At 36.0% G+C, this 21,286-nt stretch overlaps 4 protein-coding genes across 4 annotated transcripts; 1 reads left to right on the top strand and 3 right to left on the bottom strand.

The window, feature by feature from the left end:
* Positions 1-281: 281 nt before the first annotated feature.
* On the bottom strand, positions 282-3,434 carry LOC114730458 (pentatricopeptide repeat-containing protein At5g02860). The gene has a single exon (XM_028917544.1). It carries the CDS (start codon positions 3,336-3,338, stop codon positions 882-884), a length of 2,457 nt encoding a protein of 818 aa, XP_028773377.1. The 5' UTR covers positions 3,339-3,434; the 3' UTR covers positions 282-881.
* A 4,923-nt stretch (positions 3,435-8,357) lies between these two features.
* On the top strand, positions 8,358-13,498 carry LOC114730414 (isocitrate dehydrogenase [NADP]). The gene is made up of 15 exons (XM_028917469.1): positions 8,358-8,521; positions 9,929-9,972; positions 10,072-10,181; positions 10,844-10,881; positions 10,995-11,072; positions 11,159-11,212; positions 11,292-11,393; positions 11,496-11,587; positions 11,687-11,790; positions 12,046-12,114; positions 12,191-12,306; positions 12,463-12,497; positions 12,625-12,767; positions 12,894-13,016; positions 13,130-13,498. Exons 1-15 carry the CDS (start codon positions 8,473-8,475, stop codon positions 13,221-13,223), a joined length of 1,251 nt encoding a protein of 416 aa, XP_028773302.1. The 5' UTR covers positions 8,358-8,472; the 3' UTR covers positions 13,224-13,498.
* A 691-nt stretch (positions 13,499-14,189) lies between these two features.
* LOC114730416 (serine/threonine-protein kinase AGC1-7) lies at positions 14,190-18,151 on the bottom strand. The gene is made up of 4 exons (XM_028917473.1): positions 17,882-18,151; positions 17,122-17,150; positions 15,947-16,620; positions 14,190-15,103 (listed from the first exon to the last, which is right to left on the bottom strand). The coding sequence occupies exons 3-4, from the start codon at positions 16,618-16,620 to the stop codon at positions 14,227-14,229; spliced, it is 1,551 nt and encodes a 516-aa protein (XP_028773306.1). The 5' UTR covers positions 17,122-17,150; positions 17,882-18,151; the 3' UTR covers positions 14,190-14,226.
* A 1,138-nt stretch (positions 18,152-19,289) lies between these two features.
* Positions 19,290-21,171, bottom strand: LOC114730419 (mediator of RNA polymerase II transcription subunit 22a). Its single transcript, XM_028917476.1, has 3 exons — positions 20,729-21,171; positions 20,287-20,352; positions 19,290-19,855 (listed from the first exon to the last, which is right to left on the bottom strand). The coding sequence occupies exons 1-3, from the start codon at positions 20,912-20,914 to the stop codon at positions 19,616-19,618; spliced, it is 492 nt and encodes a 163-aa protein (XP_028773309.1). The 5' UTR covers positions 20,915-21,171; the 3' UTR covers positions 19,290-19,615.
* Between the last annotated feature and the right edge of the window lie 115 nt (positions 21,172-21,286).

Here is a 21,286-nt window from a genome sequence, read left to right as displayed (position 1 = left end):
CGTAAATTTCAAGACATATTTTCAAAATAAAAAATTCCAGAAAATATGTTATAAATAAAGAATAGCTATTTAAGTCTCTTTACATTTGTGGGCGCTACATCTTTAATTTTTTATCATTACAAATTACAGATTGCTTCTCTTTAAACTATTCAATGTAAGAAGAAATAAAATAGATATTTGATTGCATTATGGACAAGTTCAATCTCGCTTTTTCAAGGATAAACTTGAATTCATATTCTAACGAAGCATCCTGCAAAAATGTAATTAGACATTCAAGGAACTAAGAGAAAGGAAAAGCCATACTTCTTTGGAGGTGCAAAAAGATAGTTACATCAAGATCATACAAAATCATATTTCAAATTAGATACATTGATTACAAAATATCATCAGAAGTGCTCTTATCAAAGAACAAGAGAAGTTTAACTGCACGGAGAGATTTTGATTTCGTTGCTAAAAAGTAAATAATTATACAATATTATATATCATCACAACAAAATCTCACCATCCACCCCACTTCCTTTGGAATTTCATGTTCCTGTACATCCACACCATCTCTGCATCATCACCATCAGACGTATTACTGATCTTTCCTATGAGCTCAATCAGGAAACTTAGGAGCGGCTTCCACACGTTTGCTACAAGATTCCTTAATAAAAACATGACAAGGAGAGATCTTTTACAACTCAATAGTATTTTCAAACAAAAAAAAAATCTCTCTACATGTTATGTCTTTATTGGACGAAGTAAAGCAATTATGTGTGGCTTTTGGACAAAGTTCAGGATTACATTTGAACCCTGAATACTACACCACATGGAAGAACATGTGACCACTAGCAGCTACAGAAGCATTGCCATGAAGCACAGGAGAATCATCAAACAAGTTACAACCGTTTCCTTCCAATCCGCTCCAATAACCTGCCTTCTTCATCCTTTGAAATGTGAGCATCAAGGTCCCTGAGATTCTTAACGAAATTGTCAGCTTCGTCCAGTTGATTGAGCTTACGATATCCATCAACTATAGAGTTGTAAGTACTCTGGTTTGGCTTACACCCTTGCTTGATCATGTATCGAACCACATCAATCGCCTCCACAAACATAGAATTAGCAGCATAAGTTGCAACAAAAGTGTTGTACGTTACAACATCAGGAAGAAGGCCATTATCTTTCATTTCAGATAGTATCCGTGAAGCATCCCCCATCCTACCATTTCTACAGTACGCATAAATAACTGTATTGTATGAAATTATATCAGGCTTGATCCCTTTCCCCAGAATTTCCCTCAAGACTTCCTCTGACTTTTGGAAGTTCCCCGAACGGCTATACATATACATCAAACTATTATAAGTAGTCAAGCTTGGAGTAAATCCACTCTCATACATGAAGTTCAAAATTTCATTGGTTTTGGCCACCAACTGCTTCCTTCCATATATTGATAGCATCGCATTCAGAGTAGTTATGTCAGGTGAAACCCCTCTTCTCCGTAGCTCCATAAAAGCTCGCTCTGTTTCCATCAGGAGGTCCATCTTGCTATTTACTAGTACAAGGGTCTTCAAAAGCACAGCATGCTTTTCAACTGAACTACAGTATATCTCCTCAGCAAAAGCTTTCATCTTCTCAATCTCCTTGCCATTGGCATATGCATGAAGCAAAGAAGAGTATGATAGCTCATTAGGCTTACACCTACCGCCCTTCATTTCTGCAAGGATTTTCTCTGACTGTTCCCAAAGCCCCCCTCGTGCCAATGCTGCTAAAACAGCATTATAGGTTGAAAGATCCGGAGTCACTCCAGCTTCCAACATTCTCTTGTAAATGGCCATTGCCTGGTCAAAGGAACCACACCTGCTGTATGCACTGATTAAGGTGTTGAAAGTGTCCCTCTCAGGCACAAATCTGCTCTCTCTCTTCATTTCTTTAAAAACCCCTGATACTTCAGAATCCATTCCATTCTGCCCAAATACAGCTAAAAGTGTGTTCCAAGTAACAATATCAGGGGAACATCTGCACAACTTGATCTCTTCAAAAACATTCATCATTTCTTCAAATTTTCCTCGGTTGCCATACATCTTAATAAGAGCATTGAATGTACATATATTAGGTTTACAACCCATTACTGTCATTTCTTTAAAAACCTCCATTGCAAAATCATCTTTGCCAGCCTTCTCAAATCCGGACAAAAGGGTGGTATAGGTGAAAACATCAGGTTTGATCCCTTTCTCCATCATTTGGTTTTTAAGCATTGTTGCTTCCCGCAACAACCCACCTTTAGCACAAGCAGATACCAATGAATTGTAAGTTATAATGCTAGGGGGAAATCCATTACTCTCCATCTCTTTCAGAACCTCCATGGCCTCCTTAGGCCGCCAGGACTTACCATAAACATCCAACAATGCATTGTATGTAACCTTGTCAGGTGTAAATCCATGTAATTTCATCTCCTCAAAAAGTTCAACGGCTTCTTTGTACAAAGAACCCCGGCGACAACAACTTATTAGTGTATTGTAAGTGTACAAATCCGGGGCAACCCCATTTACTTTCATACCCTCAACAAGCGCTATAATCTTACTCCAAGGCATGCCCATTTTTCCATAAACATTCAAAATCACATTGTAAGTAATTAAAGTAGGGGTACACCCCTCTTCTTCCATCTTGTTGAACACCATCACAGCCTCCCTATACCTCCCATTATTAGCATAAGCCGTTATTAAAGAAGTATAAGCATAGACATCTATTTCAACCCCATTTATTTGCAGATTGTGAAGCAAAGAGGCAGCAGATGAAACCCGACCCGCTTTACCGAGAAGGTTGACAATCACAGCAGTTGAAGAACCAGTCAAAAGCGTGACATAATCTTCCCTTTTACGAACCCATTCAAAAACACTCAATGCCAAGTCAAGTTTATTGTTGAACCCTAAACCTTTAATTATGCCCAATATATCTGAAGACAGTGAGCCCCCACCAGAACCAAAAAATTGACGCAAAGTTTCATCCAATTGCTCGGAATCAAATGATGGGTCAATTAAGATTTGGAGAATTCGCTCACCTTGAGCTGAAAGTCGATGGTTCGACCAAGGCTTGCCGCGGTTGGAGTCAAAGGACTTGCCGATGCGGCTTCGGCTTCGTGTTCTGGTTGGCTCATCTGGGTGGCGAGCATTATTGTGTTGGTGTTGCGAAGAAGTGGAATCATTGTTGTTCAAAAGGAGGTCTTGGAGACGAGGAGTCATTGGCGGTGTTGGAGGAGGCGAGGGTGACGTGGGATGAAATTGAGGATGACTGGGGAAGAGAGGCCTGGATGGCGGTGGATTTGGAAGAAGTAGAGGCACAGAGAGCTTCTCTGCCATTGCAGGAAGGAAGAAGTGGGGAAGGCCAGGTGCGATGTGAGAGACTGCGAAACAGAGTGAAAGTGAAGAAGCTAAGCTTGCTCAGACGTTTTTGCTATTGGCAAGTAGAGGAAGACGACCAGTGACTTGGCTAGAGGGATTTGAGTAAGCCTGTGATATTTTTCGTTGTCATTTGGTCAAGTAAGAATATTTATTAAAATTATTTTATTTTAAAATATAAACTTTAATTTGATTTTAATTTTTTGCTTCTTCAATTTATCCAAACAGACAAATGTTGGCAAAAAAAAAAGACAAATATATTTTATTTAAACATGCACGAATACAAAAATAACACATGTATTTAAGTTGATCAGAATTATTTTGTTAGCAAAATGATGAAATTAGTTTGGTCAGGAAGTTTAGAATTAAAATGAAATAAAGTATATTTTGTCTTGAGATAAATTTCACACACACATATATAAACCAGTAAAAGTATAAATTACATTCACAAGTTTCAAAAAAATTTAGATAAATTCCATCTATCTGACTGTATAGTATATATCATCCTCATATTATGCTAGGCCTTTCCTCTAAAAATTCAATAGAGACTAAGCTAATATGGCACATCATTGCTCTCTATGAAAATAAAATTTCAACATTATTTCCAAACTTTTATTTGAAAAAACGAACATAAGATTAATATTTACAAATTACAATTGGATTAAGTAAAAATGACTCAATATTTTTCTTTTGAATAAGGTTAAATCAACTAATGTGATCATGTTGAAAAAGCTATTGTTTTTATTGGACTTCACAATACTAATTATAATTTCCTAATACTCAACACTACCTTATAAGAAGTCATTAATTAATTTAAAAAAATTATTAAATTACTTAATTATAACATATTTTTATTATTTCTCTAAAATACTTATACAATTTATTAGATTATATATCAATTTATAAGTGAGGCAAATTAATTTGAAAAAACAATAAGGGTTAATATAATGTTTGGTTCTTATAGTTTGTATTCATTTTGGTTTTGATCCCTATACTTTCAAGCAATTGGTTTTGGTTCCTCAAGTTTTATTCCGTTTATAAGGTTAGTCCCTATAGTTTAATAAGAACCTAAATAGTGTTAAGTTTGCTGATGTGTTATTAACACCGTTTATTCTACTGGCATGGCATGCTGACCAAGCAAGATGACTGATATGTGATTTTAATTATTAAAAAAAAAAAGTCATCATCTTCTTCTCACTGTGCATCAGCGTCATCATCAAAATTGCATTAAGCATTTCCTTTGCTACCTCTAATGGTGTTTTCCCCTCCTCTCCTGATTAAAACTCACTCTTTCGACGGTGCCCTCCACAGATCATGTCATCAAACCTTCAGTGAAGAAGAGGATTCATTCTAGTCAACGGTGTCTCTGTCTAGCTCTTCCCAGCTTTCTCTCCCTCCTCTTGATGAAGAAGATGATCCCCCGTGACTCCTCAGCCCTCCTTCATTGGCTCACTTATAAAAGGGGAAGCCAAAATAGAGAAGAGAGCAGACGTGGAAAAGAATTGGTTACTTGGGGAGGGAAGTCAAAAGGGGTGAAGGATGTTTATGCTTTGAAGAGATCACCATGTTTTGAAATTATATGTTCATATGAGGCGTTTTTTGTGGGTTAGAGGCGAAGAGGTTGCAGAATTTGTTTGAAATTTATTACTCCTCCGGTCCTTAATATAAGACCCATTTAACTAATTTGATTAGATTAAGGAAGTTAGGTAAGTTAGTTAATTATAAGAAAAATGACACATTTTTCCTAAAACACCATAATCATCTTTCTTATTACTACTCCCTCTCCCTCTTCTATTTGATTATGGTTGAGGGAGTATCCACAAGAGTAATTTAGAGAAAATTGATAAATATGAGAAATGGGTCTTATATTTAGGACCAAAACCAACTCAAGAATTGGATCCTATATTAAAGACCGGAGGAGTATTTTATATGAAATATATGTCAACTAACTCTCGAAAAAATCAATCAATTAGGAAAGCCAAATCGCGCGGGACATAGATATCTTATCTAAGTCATTATTAATTTATAAGAGTAATATTATTGAGAAAAATAAATAGAATTGAAGAATACGAGGACCACAAGGTCCAATTGCTCTGCCATTGCAAAGATCTTTAGGCTTGCAACTTTCAGGTTCATGGCTATGTTAATCTCTGTTTTTTGAACAAAAAACAAAGGTGGCTCATGGAGCAAGTACTTGTCTTTCTAAATTTTGCCCTTTAAATTATTGATCATTTAGAGATTGAGTAATCAAGTAGTTCATGTTACATCACTAATCATCAAAAGATGCATATAAAAAGCCTGAAAGTAGATTTGATCTTGAACAGGACAGTGGAGGAGCACACTGCAGAATCAACCAATGATGAGGTAGAGATCATGTATGAGTTTGAGATTGAGCTGACACTTGGCTCCTCAAGTTATTACAACCCTACAAGAAAAAAGCGAGATGATGACAATGATCAATGGTGCGCAGTGAGAAGCCCCATTACGCGAAGAAGATGATGGCTTTTATATATATATATATATATTTATATATATATATAAAATTAAAATCACATATCCAGTCATCTTACTTAGTTAGCACGCCATGTCAGTATAATAAATAGTGTTAGTGACACATTTGCAAACTTAACACTGTTTAGATCCTCATTAAACTATAGGGACTAACGTTATAAATGGAATAAAACTTGAGGGACCAAAACCTATTACTTGAAAGTATAGAGACCAAAACCAAAATGAACATAACTATAAGGACCAACATTATATTAACCCAAACAATAAATAAATACTTTGAAGTAATTTAATAACTTTTTCAATCTCCATATCTAAATTAGTCACTAGATTTTGTATTAAGAACTGAACATAGTATAAAATTGTCGCAGTTACCTTGGTAAAAAAATTACTGCAGTGAAAAAAAAATGTACGAGTATTATTTCAGCTTGGAAAAGCTACAATGTAACTTGAAATTACATGCATGAGTGGTATTTCAGTTTGCTTTATTTTCTGCTGTCTTTTTGCTCCGTCTTTCATCTTGTGTTGGATCTTTACTCTTTCTCAGTCGATTAGTGCTTATATCTTTTGTTGCCATTAATATTTTGTATAAATATAATATTTCTTTCATTAAAAAAGAAATTTGAAATTACAAGAAATTGCATATACTCTATTACTAGTGGTCCACACCACACAAGAATCTATTAAAAATCTAAAAAAGTGTTTGTGTAAACAAAATCATGTTTCAGAAGTGCTTTTATGATATACGAAGTAAATATGTGGAGGAGTTTGTCTTAATTTACGAAAAGTGCTTTTGGAAAGTGATTTCGAGTTACTCAAACATCCTCTAAGTAATAATCCTCATCACCGGTCATCATCAAAAACTACAAATCAGCTCTCTGTTTTTTTTTTTTTTGACTTTTTCATTACAAACATTTATTTAAATTCTGATTATTTTTAAAAAAACTTAGATAACCATTATAAAATTGGGAAAATGACACTAAAATATCACTTGAATTCCAAAAGACACCCAAGGGACCTGAATAAGCAAAATGACAAAGAAGGCATCAGGTACCAATCTGAATTTTAATTTTTGGCCTAAAGACTGAATTGCCCTTATTGTGTTCGCCTCCTCCCAGCGAAAGCAATCCCCCCACTCGGCGAAAGAGAAACTGCCCCCCTTGGCGAAACCAATCCATCTACTCGGTGAAACTAATCCCTCCCCTCAGTGAAACCGAATCCCTCTACTCGATGAAACCAATCCTCCCACTCCACGAAACCGAACCCCCTCAGTTGACGAAACTAAATCCTTCGCATCACCATTCTGTAGAGATTGTTGATTTGGTGGGTTTTGGGTTGTGGGAAAGAGGATTTGTGGTGAGAGAGGGAGTAAACCAAGCGGAAAGATGAGGCGGAAATTAGAAAACTGGCAAGCAATTACGTAACGTAACTGCTGTCATATGCCTGCTGGTTTTTTGTAAATCCCATTACGTGAATGGTAAGACCAAATATATATTAACCCAAACAATAAATATAATACTTTGAAGTAATTTAATAACTTTTTCAATCTCTATCTCCCAAATTAGTCAACTAGATTTTATATTAAGAACTGAACATAGTATAAAATTGTCGCAATTACCTTGGTAAAAAAATTACTACAGTGAAAAAAAAAGTACATGAGCATTATTTCAGCTTGGAAAGCTACAATGTAACTTGAAATTACATGCATGAGTGGTATTTCAGTTTGCTTTATTTTCTGCTGTCTTTTTGCTCCGTCTTGCATCTTGTGTTTGATCTTTACTCTTTCTCAGTTGATTAGTGCTTATATCTTTTGTTGTGCCGTTAATATTTTGTATAATATAATATTATTTCTTTCAGTTAAAAAAGAAATTTGAAATTACAAAATTGCATATACTCTATTACTAGTGGTCCACACCACACAAGAATCTATTAAATCTAAAAAAGTGTTTGTGTAAAAACAAAATCATGGCTTCAGAAGTGCTTTTATGATATAACAGTAAATATATGAAGGAGTTTGTCTTAATTTACGAAAAAGTGCTTCTGAAAAGTGATTCCGAGGTTACTCAAACATCCTCTAAGTAATAATCCTCATCACCGGTCATCATCATAAACTACAAAATCAGCTCTCTGTTTTTTTTTTTTTTTACTTTTTCATTACAAAACATTTATTTAAATTCTGATTATTTAAAAAAAAACTTAGATAACCATTATAAAATTTCAAAGAAAAGCTAAAATCTAAAACATGTTAATTATGTAACATGGCATATTGGATACTGCCAATTTTGCTAAATTTACAGCAACGTAACACATTGAATAACTAAATTAACTGTCAAATTGATAGACAATAATCGGGAAATTTTTTTTGGGACCTCAATTAAAAAAAAACAAGAACATTGACACTTTTGGTATTTCAGCCAAACCGAAAACGAAGTGATCAGATCTTTTGTCGTGTGCTTCGATCAGCCGGGGAAGACGGCAAGAAGGCACTAACTAAACGGGGGTTTATTTTCTTTAATTCCCATCGCTGTTTCCTTGCTGTGTTCATCTGCAGTTTGTTTTTACCCTTAAGAAAATTGCAGCAATAGGAATGGCGTTTCAGAAGATAAGGGTGGACAACCCCATCGTTGAAATGGACGGTAAGAGAAAGCATCTTTCACTTTGACATTTCTCTGATTTTGTACATGTGGTCACTGATGATGATCGAAATGCTGCTTTCATATAATTAGTGATAAATTAGCTGTGACAATAGAAGTGTGTTCTTTAATTTATTATTGGGAATTGAATTCTAATGGGTTTTGATCCTTTGAAGTTCTGGTGTTCTGCTTTTCATTGGGAAGATTTTGTGCAAAACAACAACTTTTGGGTAGGCTTCATCCATACGAAGCTCGAAATTTGAATTATAAGCAGCAAAGATGCCAAAACGTGATGAGGTTTTTAGTTCTCCTGCGAATAGTTTAAACGTGAAGAGCTTAAATAGTTTGCCTTTTAAAAGATACTGATGGCCTCAATTCTTCAGCTCCTCCATTTCCCTGCCCATTTTGGGAGATAGCAAAATATAGGCGTTGAAGCTTAAAAGAATAGAGTATTTTTCTTGTAATTTGAAGTGTAATGTGCTACGAGTAAAACATACCTCAGACATGTTCGCGCTACGTTTACAAAGCACCAGTGCTGCATAATTGTTCATTACGTTGGCTGCTGCTTATCTGCTTTCTGTTCATTATGACTAACCAGTGATTTGGTACTTAAAATCAATGAGGAGGGATCAACCAACCTGTACAAATAAATTTGTCATTCACATGATTATGGGCGCTGCTTGTCTTTGCTTTGACTGAGCAAACTGTTGATATTATCTTCTACTGTGACTATTTTCTGGCCAAGTTCTGCCATACTTGCATTTGTCATAATGACATTTTATATGTTTTCTGAATCCAACATCGTAGAACATGCAGAAACAGAGTTCATTCTAAACAAGGCACTTGGGCAGACTGGGTTTCATTAATTGAACGTAATATGCCTGATGCATTTCCTTCTGTGGTGCGAGTGTTATGGATTTATAGAATATGGGGATCTCCGTTTAATGTTTATATCAAAACTTAAAAGCATAATTGTTTATAAAATCTATATTTCTTTTATATGAGGTTGGGCTCTCGAGTTCTTGGGATTTATGGTTCATAACCAAAAATCTTAGCAATTACTATGAAAGTTCTTATATGGAAATTTAAATGGTCATGCACAGCCGAATGATCTGCATAGCTGTGTCTAGTGGAGGATAGCTGTCAACTTATCCAATTTCATTTTCCTATAAAACTTTGGCATGCTGTTTTCTTAATGAACCTCTCAGTGCCAGTCAAAAAACTTACGTCTTCTGAATTCTCTTGAAGCTTACTGTGCTTGAATTGAATCATTGATTTCTGAAACTTTATAGACGGCCAATACTAACATCGAGCTTGTTATTGTTATGTCATTGTAGTTGAATAGGTGCTAAGAAAACATCATGTTTCTACTTTCTATCTGTGATTAAACATCCTTTTTGACACGTGTAGGAGATGAAATGACACGGGTAATTTGGAAAATGATAAAAGACAAGGTAGTTATATTTTCCATTGTCTTCATGAAATAGTCAGGCTCCTTTCTTTTCTCTTGAATAGTAGATGCATTTTTCCTCTCTCCCTTGTTCTTTTTGCAGCTTATTTTCCCTTATCTGGAGTTGGAAATTAAGTATTTTGACCTGGGCCTTCCTCATCGTGATGCTACTAATGATAGAGTTACTGTTGAAAGTGCTGAAGCTACTCTCAAGTATGTACTCTCATTCTTGGGCATTTCTTTGCTTATTTTCACTCTTGAGTGTACGTCATTTGACTGTTGTGATCAATGCTACTCTTTCTACTTGGTCTCTGATATTTGCTGATTTCCTTATCCTCCTACTGTTGTGATATGTCGGCTGCTTATACCTTGTCATAATAGTTTCCTGTCAGAAGGCAAGTTTATAAGAAATATTGTCTTCACAGAAATTATTCTGGAGGTACGGAGGTCATTAAACTATACAGTGAGAAGATATAGAAAGTAAACAAATGGGGATGCTTTGCTTAGATCTGAATCTGTTATTGGTTGAGATTATTTTAAAGTCAAATAAGATATTATAGTTATGCTTGACAGTAGGCACTACATTTTAGAAGATTGAATTGTTTGAAGAAGAAACATGTGAGATTACATAGAAAGGAAGCATGCACTAAATTGTATCTATGACTCTATGTAGTGTATGGTTGGCGGATGTATTTGGTTCAGATATCAACCTAGTTAAGTTGAATTTATTTGAGTTTTGAATTTTATGTCTTTCAAATTATTTGGGAAGATGTGGAGCTATGTTAATTTCTGTTTTTTTGTTTTTCCAAATTAAGCCACCCTGCCTGTTGAAGCTTCCTAATTTTACCTTGCAATTCTTTTTTTCTTTTTTGCAGGTATAATGTGGCAATCAAATGTGCTACAATAACCCCAGGTATCTGTAATTAACTTTATATGGAATGGTGCAAGTGTTTCTATTACCATATCTGTGAAATTATAACTTCTTGCATAAATGAATTTCTCATGCAAGGGATTTGCTTTTCGTAGATGAAGCTCGTGTCAAGGAATTTAACTTAAAGCAAATGTGGAAGAGTCCTAATGGTACAATTCGGAACATTTTAAATGGTAACTAATCTTTCTAATGCTTCTTGTAATCTTGCTATATATACTGAATTATTAGCTGAGTCCCTGGGGAACATTTGACCCTACAGGCACAGTTTTCAGAGAGCCAATTATCTGCAGAAACATCCCTCGTCTTGTTTCAGGTCCGTAAATGACTAAAACTTCCTATGCGAATTGTACTTTACGATGGTATCTGGGGATTACAATCCATATGTCTTTTAGGTTGGACAAAGCCCATCTGCATTGGAAGGCATGCATTTGGGGATCAGTACCGAGCAACTGATACAGTAATAAAAGGGAAGGGAAAGCTAAAGTTGGTGTTTGGTAAATTCTGATTCTAGTTGACAGTTCAATTTTGATACAATTGTCAACTTTCTTAATCCCCACTTGACAAGCATCTTATGAAGTTCATCTGTACTTTCACAGTACCCAATGGACATCATGAAACAAATGAGTTAGAGGTCTATGAATTTACTGGTGCTGGAGGCATAGCTTTGTCCATGTATAACACTGATGAGGTTTGCATATGGCCATAGGGGTGGTGCTTCTTTTTATTTTCGTCTTTGAAATAACATGGGACTTCATTTATAACTATAATGTATCTGGTCTGGAAACAGTCCATTCGAGCTTTTGCTGAGGCTTCAATGAATATTGCTTACCAGAAGAAGTGGCCACTTTATCTTAGCACTAAAAATACGATCCTCAAGAAATATGATGGAAGGTATGCTGGTATGTTTGTGGTCCATCTTCCTTCTTTGTATTTTATTTCTCATGAAGAATAAATGAGATACGATTGTAATTTTAGATGTTTAAATTATTTTAAGCACTTCCCTCCCAATCATACTTCTTTGTTTTATCTTTGGGTTATAAGTGTTATAACTTTAGTGGAGGCCTAAATCTAAGAGGGAGAGGTGTGGATAAAGTGGAGTCACACATTCCTTCCATTAACTTTTCTTCTCTCTTTGCTTCTGTGAAGATTCAAGGACATTTTCCAGGAAGTCTATGACAGTCAATGGAGTTCCAAGTTCAAAGCTGCAGGGATATGGTCAGATAATTTTCTTGTCCTGCTTATCAAAAACTTCTTGATAAGTTATATTTTAATACATATTTTTGGCTTTTAGGTATGAACATCGTCTCATTGATGATATGGTGGCATATGCTCTTAAAAGCGATGGAGGTTATGTATGGGCCTGCAAGAATTATGATGGGGATGTCCAGAGTGATTTCTTAGCCCAAGGTGTATACCTACATGCAGTTGAGAACTTTGCTTAGTTATGGGTCCTTGAAAGTTTTGTGGGTTTTAATTAATTCACGGGAGGGAAAAGGCTTTCAGAAATTCCTGATCAAGTAATCTGATTAATAATTTGATCCGAGCAATTGTTTCCTTGAACAGGATTTGGTTCTTTGGGCTTGATGACATCAGTACTGGTATCTCTTTCCATACCCTTTGCAGTATTCCTTCCTTTCAGATTTATCCTTTCTTTGTTTCTTCTTTTCTTTCTTCCTTCTGTTATGCCTCTAAAATAGAAGCTTGAGATGCTACATTTGGTTATAGGTTTGCCCAGATGGAAAAACTATTGAAGCAGAAGCAGCCCATGGCACTGTTACCCGTCATTACAGGGTTCATCAGAAGGGAGGTGAAACTAGTACAAATAGTATAGCATCCATTTTTGCTTGGTCACGAGGCCTTGCACACAGGTAACTATTAAAAGCTAATCAATTCTTTTTGTCCTAGCTGCTTCCCCGTTCCCTCCCAAAAACAAAAAAAATGTTGACTCCTTCCCGAGATGGGATGAAAAATCTAAAGAAAATTGATTTTCTCAGGGCAAAGTTGGATGGAAATGCCAGATTGTTGGACTTCACCGAGAAACTTGAAGCAGCTTGCATTGGAACCGTTGAATTGGGAAAGATGACAAAGGATCTTGCGCTTCTTGTTCATGGGCCAAAGTAACTGGAGCCAGTGGTTTTGTTTTTTTTTTTTTTGGGGGGGGGGGGGGGTGGTAAATATTAGCTTCTGCTTAATCACAGTTACAGATTACATATACTTCTCTTTTTTGTAGGGTTTCTAGGTCCCAGTATTTGAATACTGAAGAGTTCATTGATGCCGTAGCTGGAGAGCTGAGAACCAGACTATATACAAAAGCAAAACTGTAAAGTTCAGGCTAGATGTTGGCTGAGATTTCCAACAATTCCGGTCTCAGATCAGGAGAGGTTTATATGTGGGAAAAGCCTTTTCTTTAGTTTTACCTGGTATTTTACCTATTGGTTCATCTCCCATATCATGGTAACTGGGGAATGTGATGATCAATGACAGACTATTTAATCTATCTGAGAATTAAATTGACTCAGTGATGGAGTCTTGTGTAATAAACTTTCTGGTCATATATAATGCAAAGTTCCCTGTTTTATGATATCTAACCTTGACATCACATTTCTTAAAAGGAAAATTAATGCATACAAGTTATATTTGTAAAACTGCTTTTAAATTGTGTATTTATCTCTTTCTCCATGTCAGTGTAGAATATGGTAAAAGTAGGAGAAATAGAAAATTTGTTTGTGGAAGATGTATTCGTCTGAAATTCTTTCTCCATGGGATATTTTAGCACAAAGGCAGTCCGGTTCCTGAGCACCTATTTAAACATTAAATATGTACTCAATTTTGGACTGTGGCAAAAAAAATAAAGGAAATATTAGGGTTCATCTTTTGCATCCTGATTTAGCTCATTTGAAAGTATCGATAGCTTTAAGATGGTGGACACTCATGCGGGTGGGAGAACTCAACCTTAAAAGTTAAATGTTGAGATAGGAGAATGAATCCATTAAAATACACCAAATAACACTTCATAATACCCAATGTAAGATCAAGCTTTCCATATTACTTTGGTCTCGATCACAGGAACTCATGTCATATGTTACAGTCTCCGTAGGGATAATACTCATCCAAAAATTCAATCCTTCATGTTCAAAACACATGCTGAAGACCTAAAACTAAAGGAAACTTAAAAGGATAAACAATAATTTGGATGAAATTTACAAATCTATATGCATGCAGTCATTGTTTACTCAGGTTCTCCTCCTTCACTCTTTCTTATGGGGAGAAAAGGAGATGACACTTTTGTACAGTACCGTTCTTTGTAAAAATAGGACTACTTTTCTGTTAAAAATACTCAAAATCCATGTAAGAAGAATCAGCTGGAGCATGTGGGCCGTTTTTATCTTTTGCTATATCCATCACCTTGTCTGCTGCTTCTGCTGATTCGTTGCTAGCATACTTGGTAAAATCTACAGGATCTGGTATATGAGGAGGCAGGGCACTTCTAACTAGAGCCCAGTTCACTCCCTCAAAAAATGGGTGCTGTTTTATTTCTGTGGCACCCCTTATATATGCAATGCGCTTTGGAGGTTCCTTCACTAGCAATCCTTTGATAAGGTCTTTTGCTGCAGCACTTACCTGGGGAGTGTCTGGGAACCTTAAGGGCTGTCCTACAACATTGAAAAGTGTAGCTCTATTTCCAGCGCCTTTGAAGGGCGTTGTCCCATGTAAAAGCTCATACAAGAAGATCCCAAAAGTCCACCAATCTACTGCACTGCCATGACCTTCTCCTCGGATGATTTCAGGTGCAAGGTATTCATGTGTCCCTACAAAGGACATTGACCTCACATCTGAAGGCTCTGCCATGAATTCAGGGAGGGCTCCTCCATTTATGAGGCCGAAATCTGACTTTGATTTTCGGTTTTTCTTTGATGGTAAAATGCGCGGGAAGAAAGTTGATGATTGCACACTACTCTGCACTGCTTGCTGGTCATCCAAAATGGCCCCAGACCCACCACTACTGCCATTGCTACCACTTACATGTGCAGATGAAGACTTGATGAGTGTAGGATTGACTGAGCAGCGAAGGGATAGGTCAAAATCTGAGAGCATTATATGGCCTTCATCTCTGACTAAAACATTCTCTGGCTTCAAGTCTCTGTACACTATGCCAAGCATATGCAGGTACTCAAGAGCTAACAATATCTCTGAAGCATAAAACCTAACATGAGAATGCAAACACAGAGTTCTTAGATTGCTTTTACAGTCTAATATCAGAAAGCAGAATCAAATTGCTGCCATAAATCATTTAAATTAAATAGAAATTTTGCTTTTGTGAAGATTAACAGAGATGGTCAACTTTGTTACAGTCATGAAGACGTGAGATTAACTAGTTGTGCCCAACGTATGAAAGTTACTTGTGATGTATTCTTATTCTCATATTTTTACAACACAAAATAGGAAAATAAAGGGAGAGGACAAAAGAGTACAAATATATATATTTTTTAAAAAAAAATGGTTGATTTACTGTGGTAAACGTGTACAAAGAAGGAGGCAGAAAAATGGAAAAGTTGAGGAAATCTTGGACACAAGTCCCCTTCGGAAGTTGAAAGAAAAATGCTGTGGAACCCTGGATAAGAGGATGAATATAAGAAAGAAATCAAATTCAAATCAACAGATTTCACCAACAATCTAAGATACCATGGAACTACTACTACTACTTCTTCTTGGCAACAGACACGTTATTTCACAATCAGAGTAACTAAGGAAATAATCTCTTCTATTGTTTTTTTCCCCATTTTCTTTTACGGTATATCAGATTCAATTGTGGACTGGTTATCAACCTATATTATCGTAATAGAGGCGCCCTTTTCAAGAAAAAAGCGAACAAGGTATAAAAGGAGATTCAAACATGTGAGAAGTTTTTGACTGCTAAGGTTTATATAGTTACGTGTCTTTTAATGATTGATCTGATCTGGTAATTTTTTCGCAGATCGAATTAACTTGAAAATCTTAGTTAAATATATGTTGATTAAGAAACCATGAAATTAGATTACTCACTAACCGTGCTGCTTCTTCTGTGAAATGCTGGTTTGGCTGCTTCTGTCGAAGAGAGTGAAGGTTACCTCCACTGCAGAACTCCATGACCAAACAATAGAACTTATCAGTTTCAAAGTAAGAATACAGAGTGGGTAAGAAAGGGTGGTCAAGAAGTTGAAGAATCTCCCTCTCTGTCTGTGCTCTTAGTAGTTTGTTCCTACTTATAAGAGCTGCCTTGTTCATCACTTTCATGGCAAAGTAAGTCTTAGTTTTTCTGAGTTCTACAAGGTACACACTCCCAATATCCCCATAGCCAATTCGCTTGAGAAGCCGAAAATGGCTGAGATCAAGATGGGCTCCTCTAGAAACCATGTTAATGGCATCCCACCTTACATCACCACCAGTATGTGGCTTAATGGGCGCACTTGTGCTTTCTAAACTGTCACTACGAGAGCTGTTTCCACTGCCATGGCCATGGTTATTGGTTCTTGAGGGCGAAGGAAAGCCCCTGGTGATTCCTGTGGTTACTGTAGATGGGGTAGCTTGAGGATCAGGATTTGCAGACATCATCTTCTTGGTGGGTAGTTCTAATTTCTGGAATTCAGATGTCTTTTTTGCGGCCTGGTTTGGCTTTTTGAGATGCCTTGGGGAGCCACATGCTGTATCAATCTGATAACCCACTGGCAAATCGTCTTTCATCTTAGTACAAGGAAGAAATTGTATCAGAAAGAAAGTTTACAACTAGTTGTGGAAAACATGGGAAAATCTCAAAACAGAACCCCATATGAAAAGCCACAGCTTAATAGTTTAAAATAACTGTTCAGTCTCTTTCAATATCTATTAAAATAATCTTCTCAGGCAAAAATGTCTTAGGTACCAAAGTGAAGCCATATATAGATTGTGATTCTAATTTCAATGTAATTTTTTTTTTGCCAACCTAATTTCTATGTAATAGCAGATACCATAAATTCACAAAAAAGTGTAACACACAAGAGTGAAGTATGTTAGAATTCACTCACTCTCTCCCCCCCCCCCAACTATATATTCTTTCAATCTCTCTCCAAAAAATGGCTGTGAAAGTTATGCATTAAACAGTTCCTTGGTCAAAATGAAGCAAGCATCCATTAATTAATGAAATATTTTTGTTCTTGAGTAGGTGATGTTTGTGTTGAAATAAAGAGACATGGTAGCTGCCCTTACCTCAAATAAACCAGCCCTCAAGAAATTCTCTGCAGAAAAAGAAAAATGTACGTAAAAATATTGAAAATTCTTAACTAGGCATAATAAATAAGATATCTAAGTCCTCTGCACATCTTGAAATAATTCACTCCTGTTCAAATATTAAAAGAAAGGAAGAGGGTGGGTCCCACCTCTACAAATGTGGTCTTATTGAGGTGGGGCCCTTGTATGGCATTTCAGAAGATTCAAATGAGCAAAGCAACTATAATTATTGTGAATGCGTGTATTGTATCCATGGACTAATGCACATGAATTTCTTGTCAGGATAGAAGATGTACGAAAGAATAAAAAAGAAAAAACACATTAAAAGGCAAAAAGAAAGTCCTTATTGTTGATCATGCACAGCACAAATCAAAATGTCAAGGACGGCAAGAACTGAAAATTCAATTCATGGCGAGCATGTAATAAAATCTGACGCAGGCAAATAGGAGTGCTATGGTCAATGTATATCAACACAAAGACATGTGAATTATTAATGACATATAGGAAATGGATATTTGGAAGTCAACCAAAAGTTGTTAATTGAAAGAAAAACTCCAAATGCATTACACTGATAGAATGCAAATCAGATCATTAAGATTTTTAGGAAAGGAAACTTTCAACTCAAAGTCTTAAGATACACAAATTTAAAAAAAAAAAAAAGGAAAAAAAGATATTGATGTAAGAAGGACAAGATAGAATCACCGGGTGAGAAACAGAATTTAGAGAAATTAGGACAGACCTGAACTCAAAATGACAGCAACCTGATCACTGCTCAGGCTTTGAATTACCAAGAGCCTTTTTGAATTGGAGAAAGAAAAATAAGTCAGAGAGAAGCGTTAATTGAAGCCAAAGATAAAGGTTAAAATGTGAAGAAGGCTATTGATTAATGGTTAGGGAGGAAATGACATATGAGGGTATGGAAAATGAGCAGGTTTCTTGATTGCATCATAAGAAACACGATTGAGAGTTCTTTTGAGGAATTTTTTGAAGCGAAAGGGAAGAATATGGAAGCAGAACCACAACTAGAAAAAACCATAACTTATTACAGAAATATCAAACAAAAAAATTGTTGGATCATCAACTTTTGTTTTGAGATCAACAGATAGTCTTTAACCAGAAACAAAAATAAGGAGAGATAGAGAGAAAAAATGGTCATTTCTGAGAAGACGAATGGATAAGCGTCTTATTCTCTGAAATAATGGCTTAATTCCTATTTTAACCACAAAAAATGCTCTAACTTCCACGTAGCCAAATCTTTCACTCCCCCACGTTTCCATCTTTTTCCATCTTCGACTTCTTCTCCTATCTTGGCTTTGCAATGTCCATACTCTATATCTATATCCCGCTTGGTGGCTATTGTATGAAATGTATGAGATTGATATTATAAGTTACGATCTTTTCTGGATATGTTTTGCCGAGTAGGTTGGAGAGAATTTTCACTGGAAACAAAATATATGATAATCATCATAGGCACACTGGCAGAGGCATCAAAGCAAAATGCCAAAAATATTTTGAAAGGAAAAATCTTCAGAGACCCCATAAGGAACTTATTCGCATTTAGATCATCCGTGCCTATAGATTAATAAGTGCGTAGTGTTAGTGGATTTTTTTTTAATAGAAACTGTATATCTATTAATCACAAAAGAAGAAGGTCAAGGCTACAAGCAGAAAAAGAAATTAAAAAAAAATATCATCCCTTTTATCTTTTTGGATAAGTTAGGCTGATCCTTTTAAACTTAGATGAGCAAAACCTTTTTAAAAAAAAAATAGTAAGAATTTATATCAATATTTCCTTTCTTTATTGATATTTCAGTATCGTCATTTTCATTATTTGCCTTTTCAACATTCATACAATTATATATTTCAAGAAAAAGTCACAGTGAGTGTGAGATTATATTAGAATATGTACGAATATACTTTTCTTTACAGCCATCGTCTCTCGTCGTTGTCTTTCCAGCAGTATTATAGACAATCTATCTGTTATTGCTAATGATCTAAATTACTTTGAATTTTTTTTTTTTTTTGGTTTTACATTACTAGGCGAGCGGACATCAGCCAGCATCTTGATTTCATTTTTCTTCATTACCTAAACTTCTATTCGAATTGGGCTCAGCATCGATCATGTCTGAAAATGAGAAACAACCTAATTGGTATGAGACTAATTATTAATTGCTTGGAAATTGAAATTTGATACAGCAAAATAACTTAAAGAATTGGGGTACAAACTATTATGTTTCTTGATTAAACATGGTGTACAAGACTAAATTTTGTTCCTCATTCCATGTGACACGATCTACCATACATTGTACACATCAGAAATGAGATACCAATTTCTTCAACCTAGTCCTAAATTCCAGTAATTCAAACGAAGGAAACTTGTATGAACTCTGAAAGCTGGAAAACTCATCTATTTATGCGCTTGAAAGTATTCTTCACTAAGATAGGAGTGCTAGGTGGATGAACAGAATAACAGTCATGGTTCCGTGGCATCAATATTCTTCTGCGTAGAAGAAGAATAATGAGACTCAAGCTCTTTAAGGCTAGCGGCAGCTTCTTCTCCAATTCTAGATAACATTCTGTCTGTCTTTTCCGCTAATTGGTTAAATTCAACCACTCTTTGCTCAACATGGTCATTTAGAGAAGCAAATCCTGAAAAAATTGCTGTCTGCTTCAGCTCTGACACCAATTTAAGAAGGGAATCAGCTGCTTGGACCTGGGTCGTTGACCAATGCAAGAAGAGAAACACGGTGAGGGAAGAATCAGACCTTAAGTTAGAAAAGCTAGCACTAATACTGTCAAACTGCCAAACAAACTTAAACCATATGATCAAGATGTTACCACTAAGACTTCCGTTTCAGAAAGTACTGAATATAAATAAGACATACACACACGTATTGGATTGCTATCCATAGTTCGATTATGAATTTACAACATGGAACATAATGGCACTTGATTATAATATGTGAGATATATGCTTACAGTTTCAGGGTGCATACACTCCTTGGCACTTCTAATACAAAAGTAAGAAAATGATAGATGGTTTTTGCCCCCAACAATCGTTAAAACAATGATGCATATTGCTTGGAAAGGAAAGGCACTCCATGGTTGCACAGAAGAATAAAATAGTCAGAATTTCAATCCTACCATTCTGGCAGCACGCATTTCCATCATAAAAGCTTCCTGTGAATTTCTAACTGGTGGATCATTTACCTGCAGGAATGAAATATTGCATGAATTGACCACACAGATGAAATTTAGCGCACAGGATACTAGGAAGTGATTGGGAGGGAAAAAACTAAGATTCCAAGACTGCAGCTCACGTCATTGGGAAATGACCAATCATTCAATCACACACGAATACATTCACAATTCCCAATAGTTACAAAAACTCCTTTTATGAGGTCAACATTAGTAAACCAAGAGGACCAGGTGTGTCAATATCAACAATTGTATCAAATGAATTCAAAGCCCTATCTATGGAGAACCTTGAGAAAGAAAAATATTCACAATCATAAATTTTCCAAAATGCAAGGGTGACTTAATAAGAGACAAAAGCTGTGAAAATGCAGAATGTAATCAAACATACCCTAGCAACATTAACAAGGTGGCTGAAATTATCCACAATATTGGCGATGTCACCTTCTACCCTTTGCACCAAAGTCTTTTGCTTCTGAGCAGCAGCTGCAGCCGCTGCAGCAGTCGGCCCCCTTCCTGCACCACCTCCAATCCCACCCCCCAATACTCCTCCACCCGCCGGTCCACCTTTGTTCATCCTCGCCCTTATCCACGTACCAGGGGAAAATTACTATATAGATTTACGCATAAAGAGCAAAGTGAGAACATTTCCCTACAAATTCGGAGCCAATAAATTCCCACATCCAAACAAAGAAAAAGCAAACATTTTTTGTAATTATTAGAAGCAAGCCCATAGAGACCCGCAATCAGGAAACCTAACCGAGCTGGACATTGATTCATAATATGTGAATTCTGCAGGTTTATCATCGAACAAGCGTTTTCTCAATTCAAATTTTCCAATATATTCGAGAGGGAATTTCAAACTAATACGCGAAAATGGAGATGAAATGTGAAGTAAGAAGCAAAGTAATTCGATTCCCAGGTTGATGGTGAAGGATAAGAGAATGAA

This window comes from Neltuma alba, unplaced genomic scaffold (assembly GCF_004799145.2).
Source record: "Neltuma alba isolate B1F8T4 unplaced genomic scaffold, ASM479914v2 tig00012732_pilon, whole genome shotgun sequence".
Lineage (NCBI taxonomy): Eukaryota > Viridiplantae > Streptophyta > Magnoliopsida > Fabales > Fabaceae > Neltuma > Neltuma alba.
The sequence above is the reverse complement of the archived record's forward strand: the minus strand, read 5'-3'. Positions and strand labels throughout refer to the sequence as shown.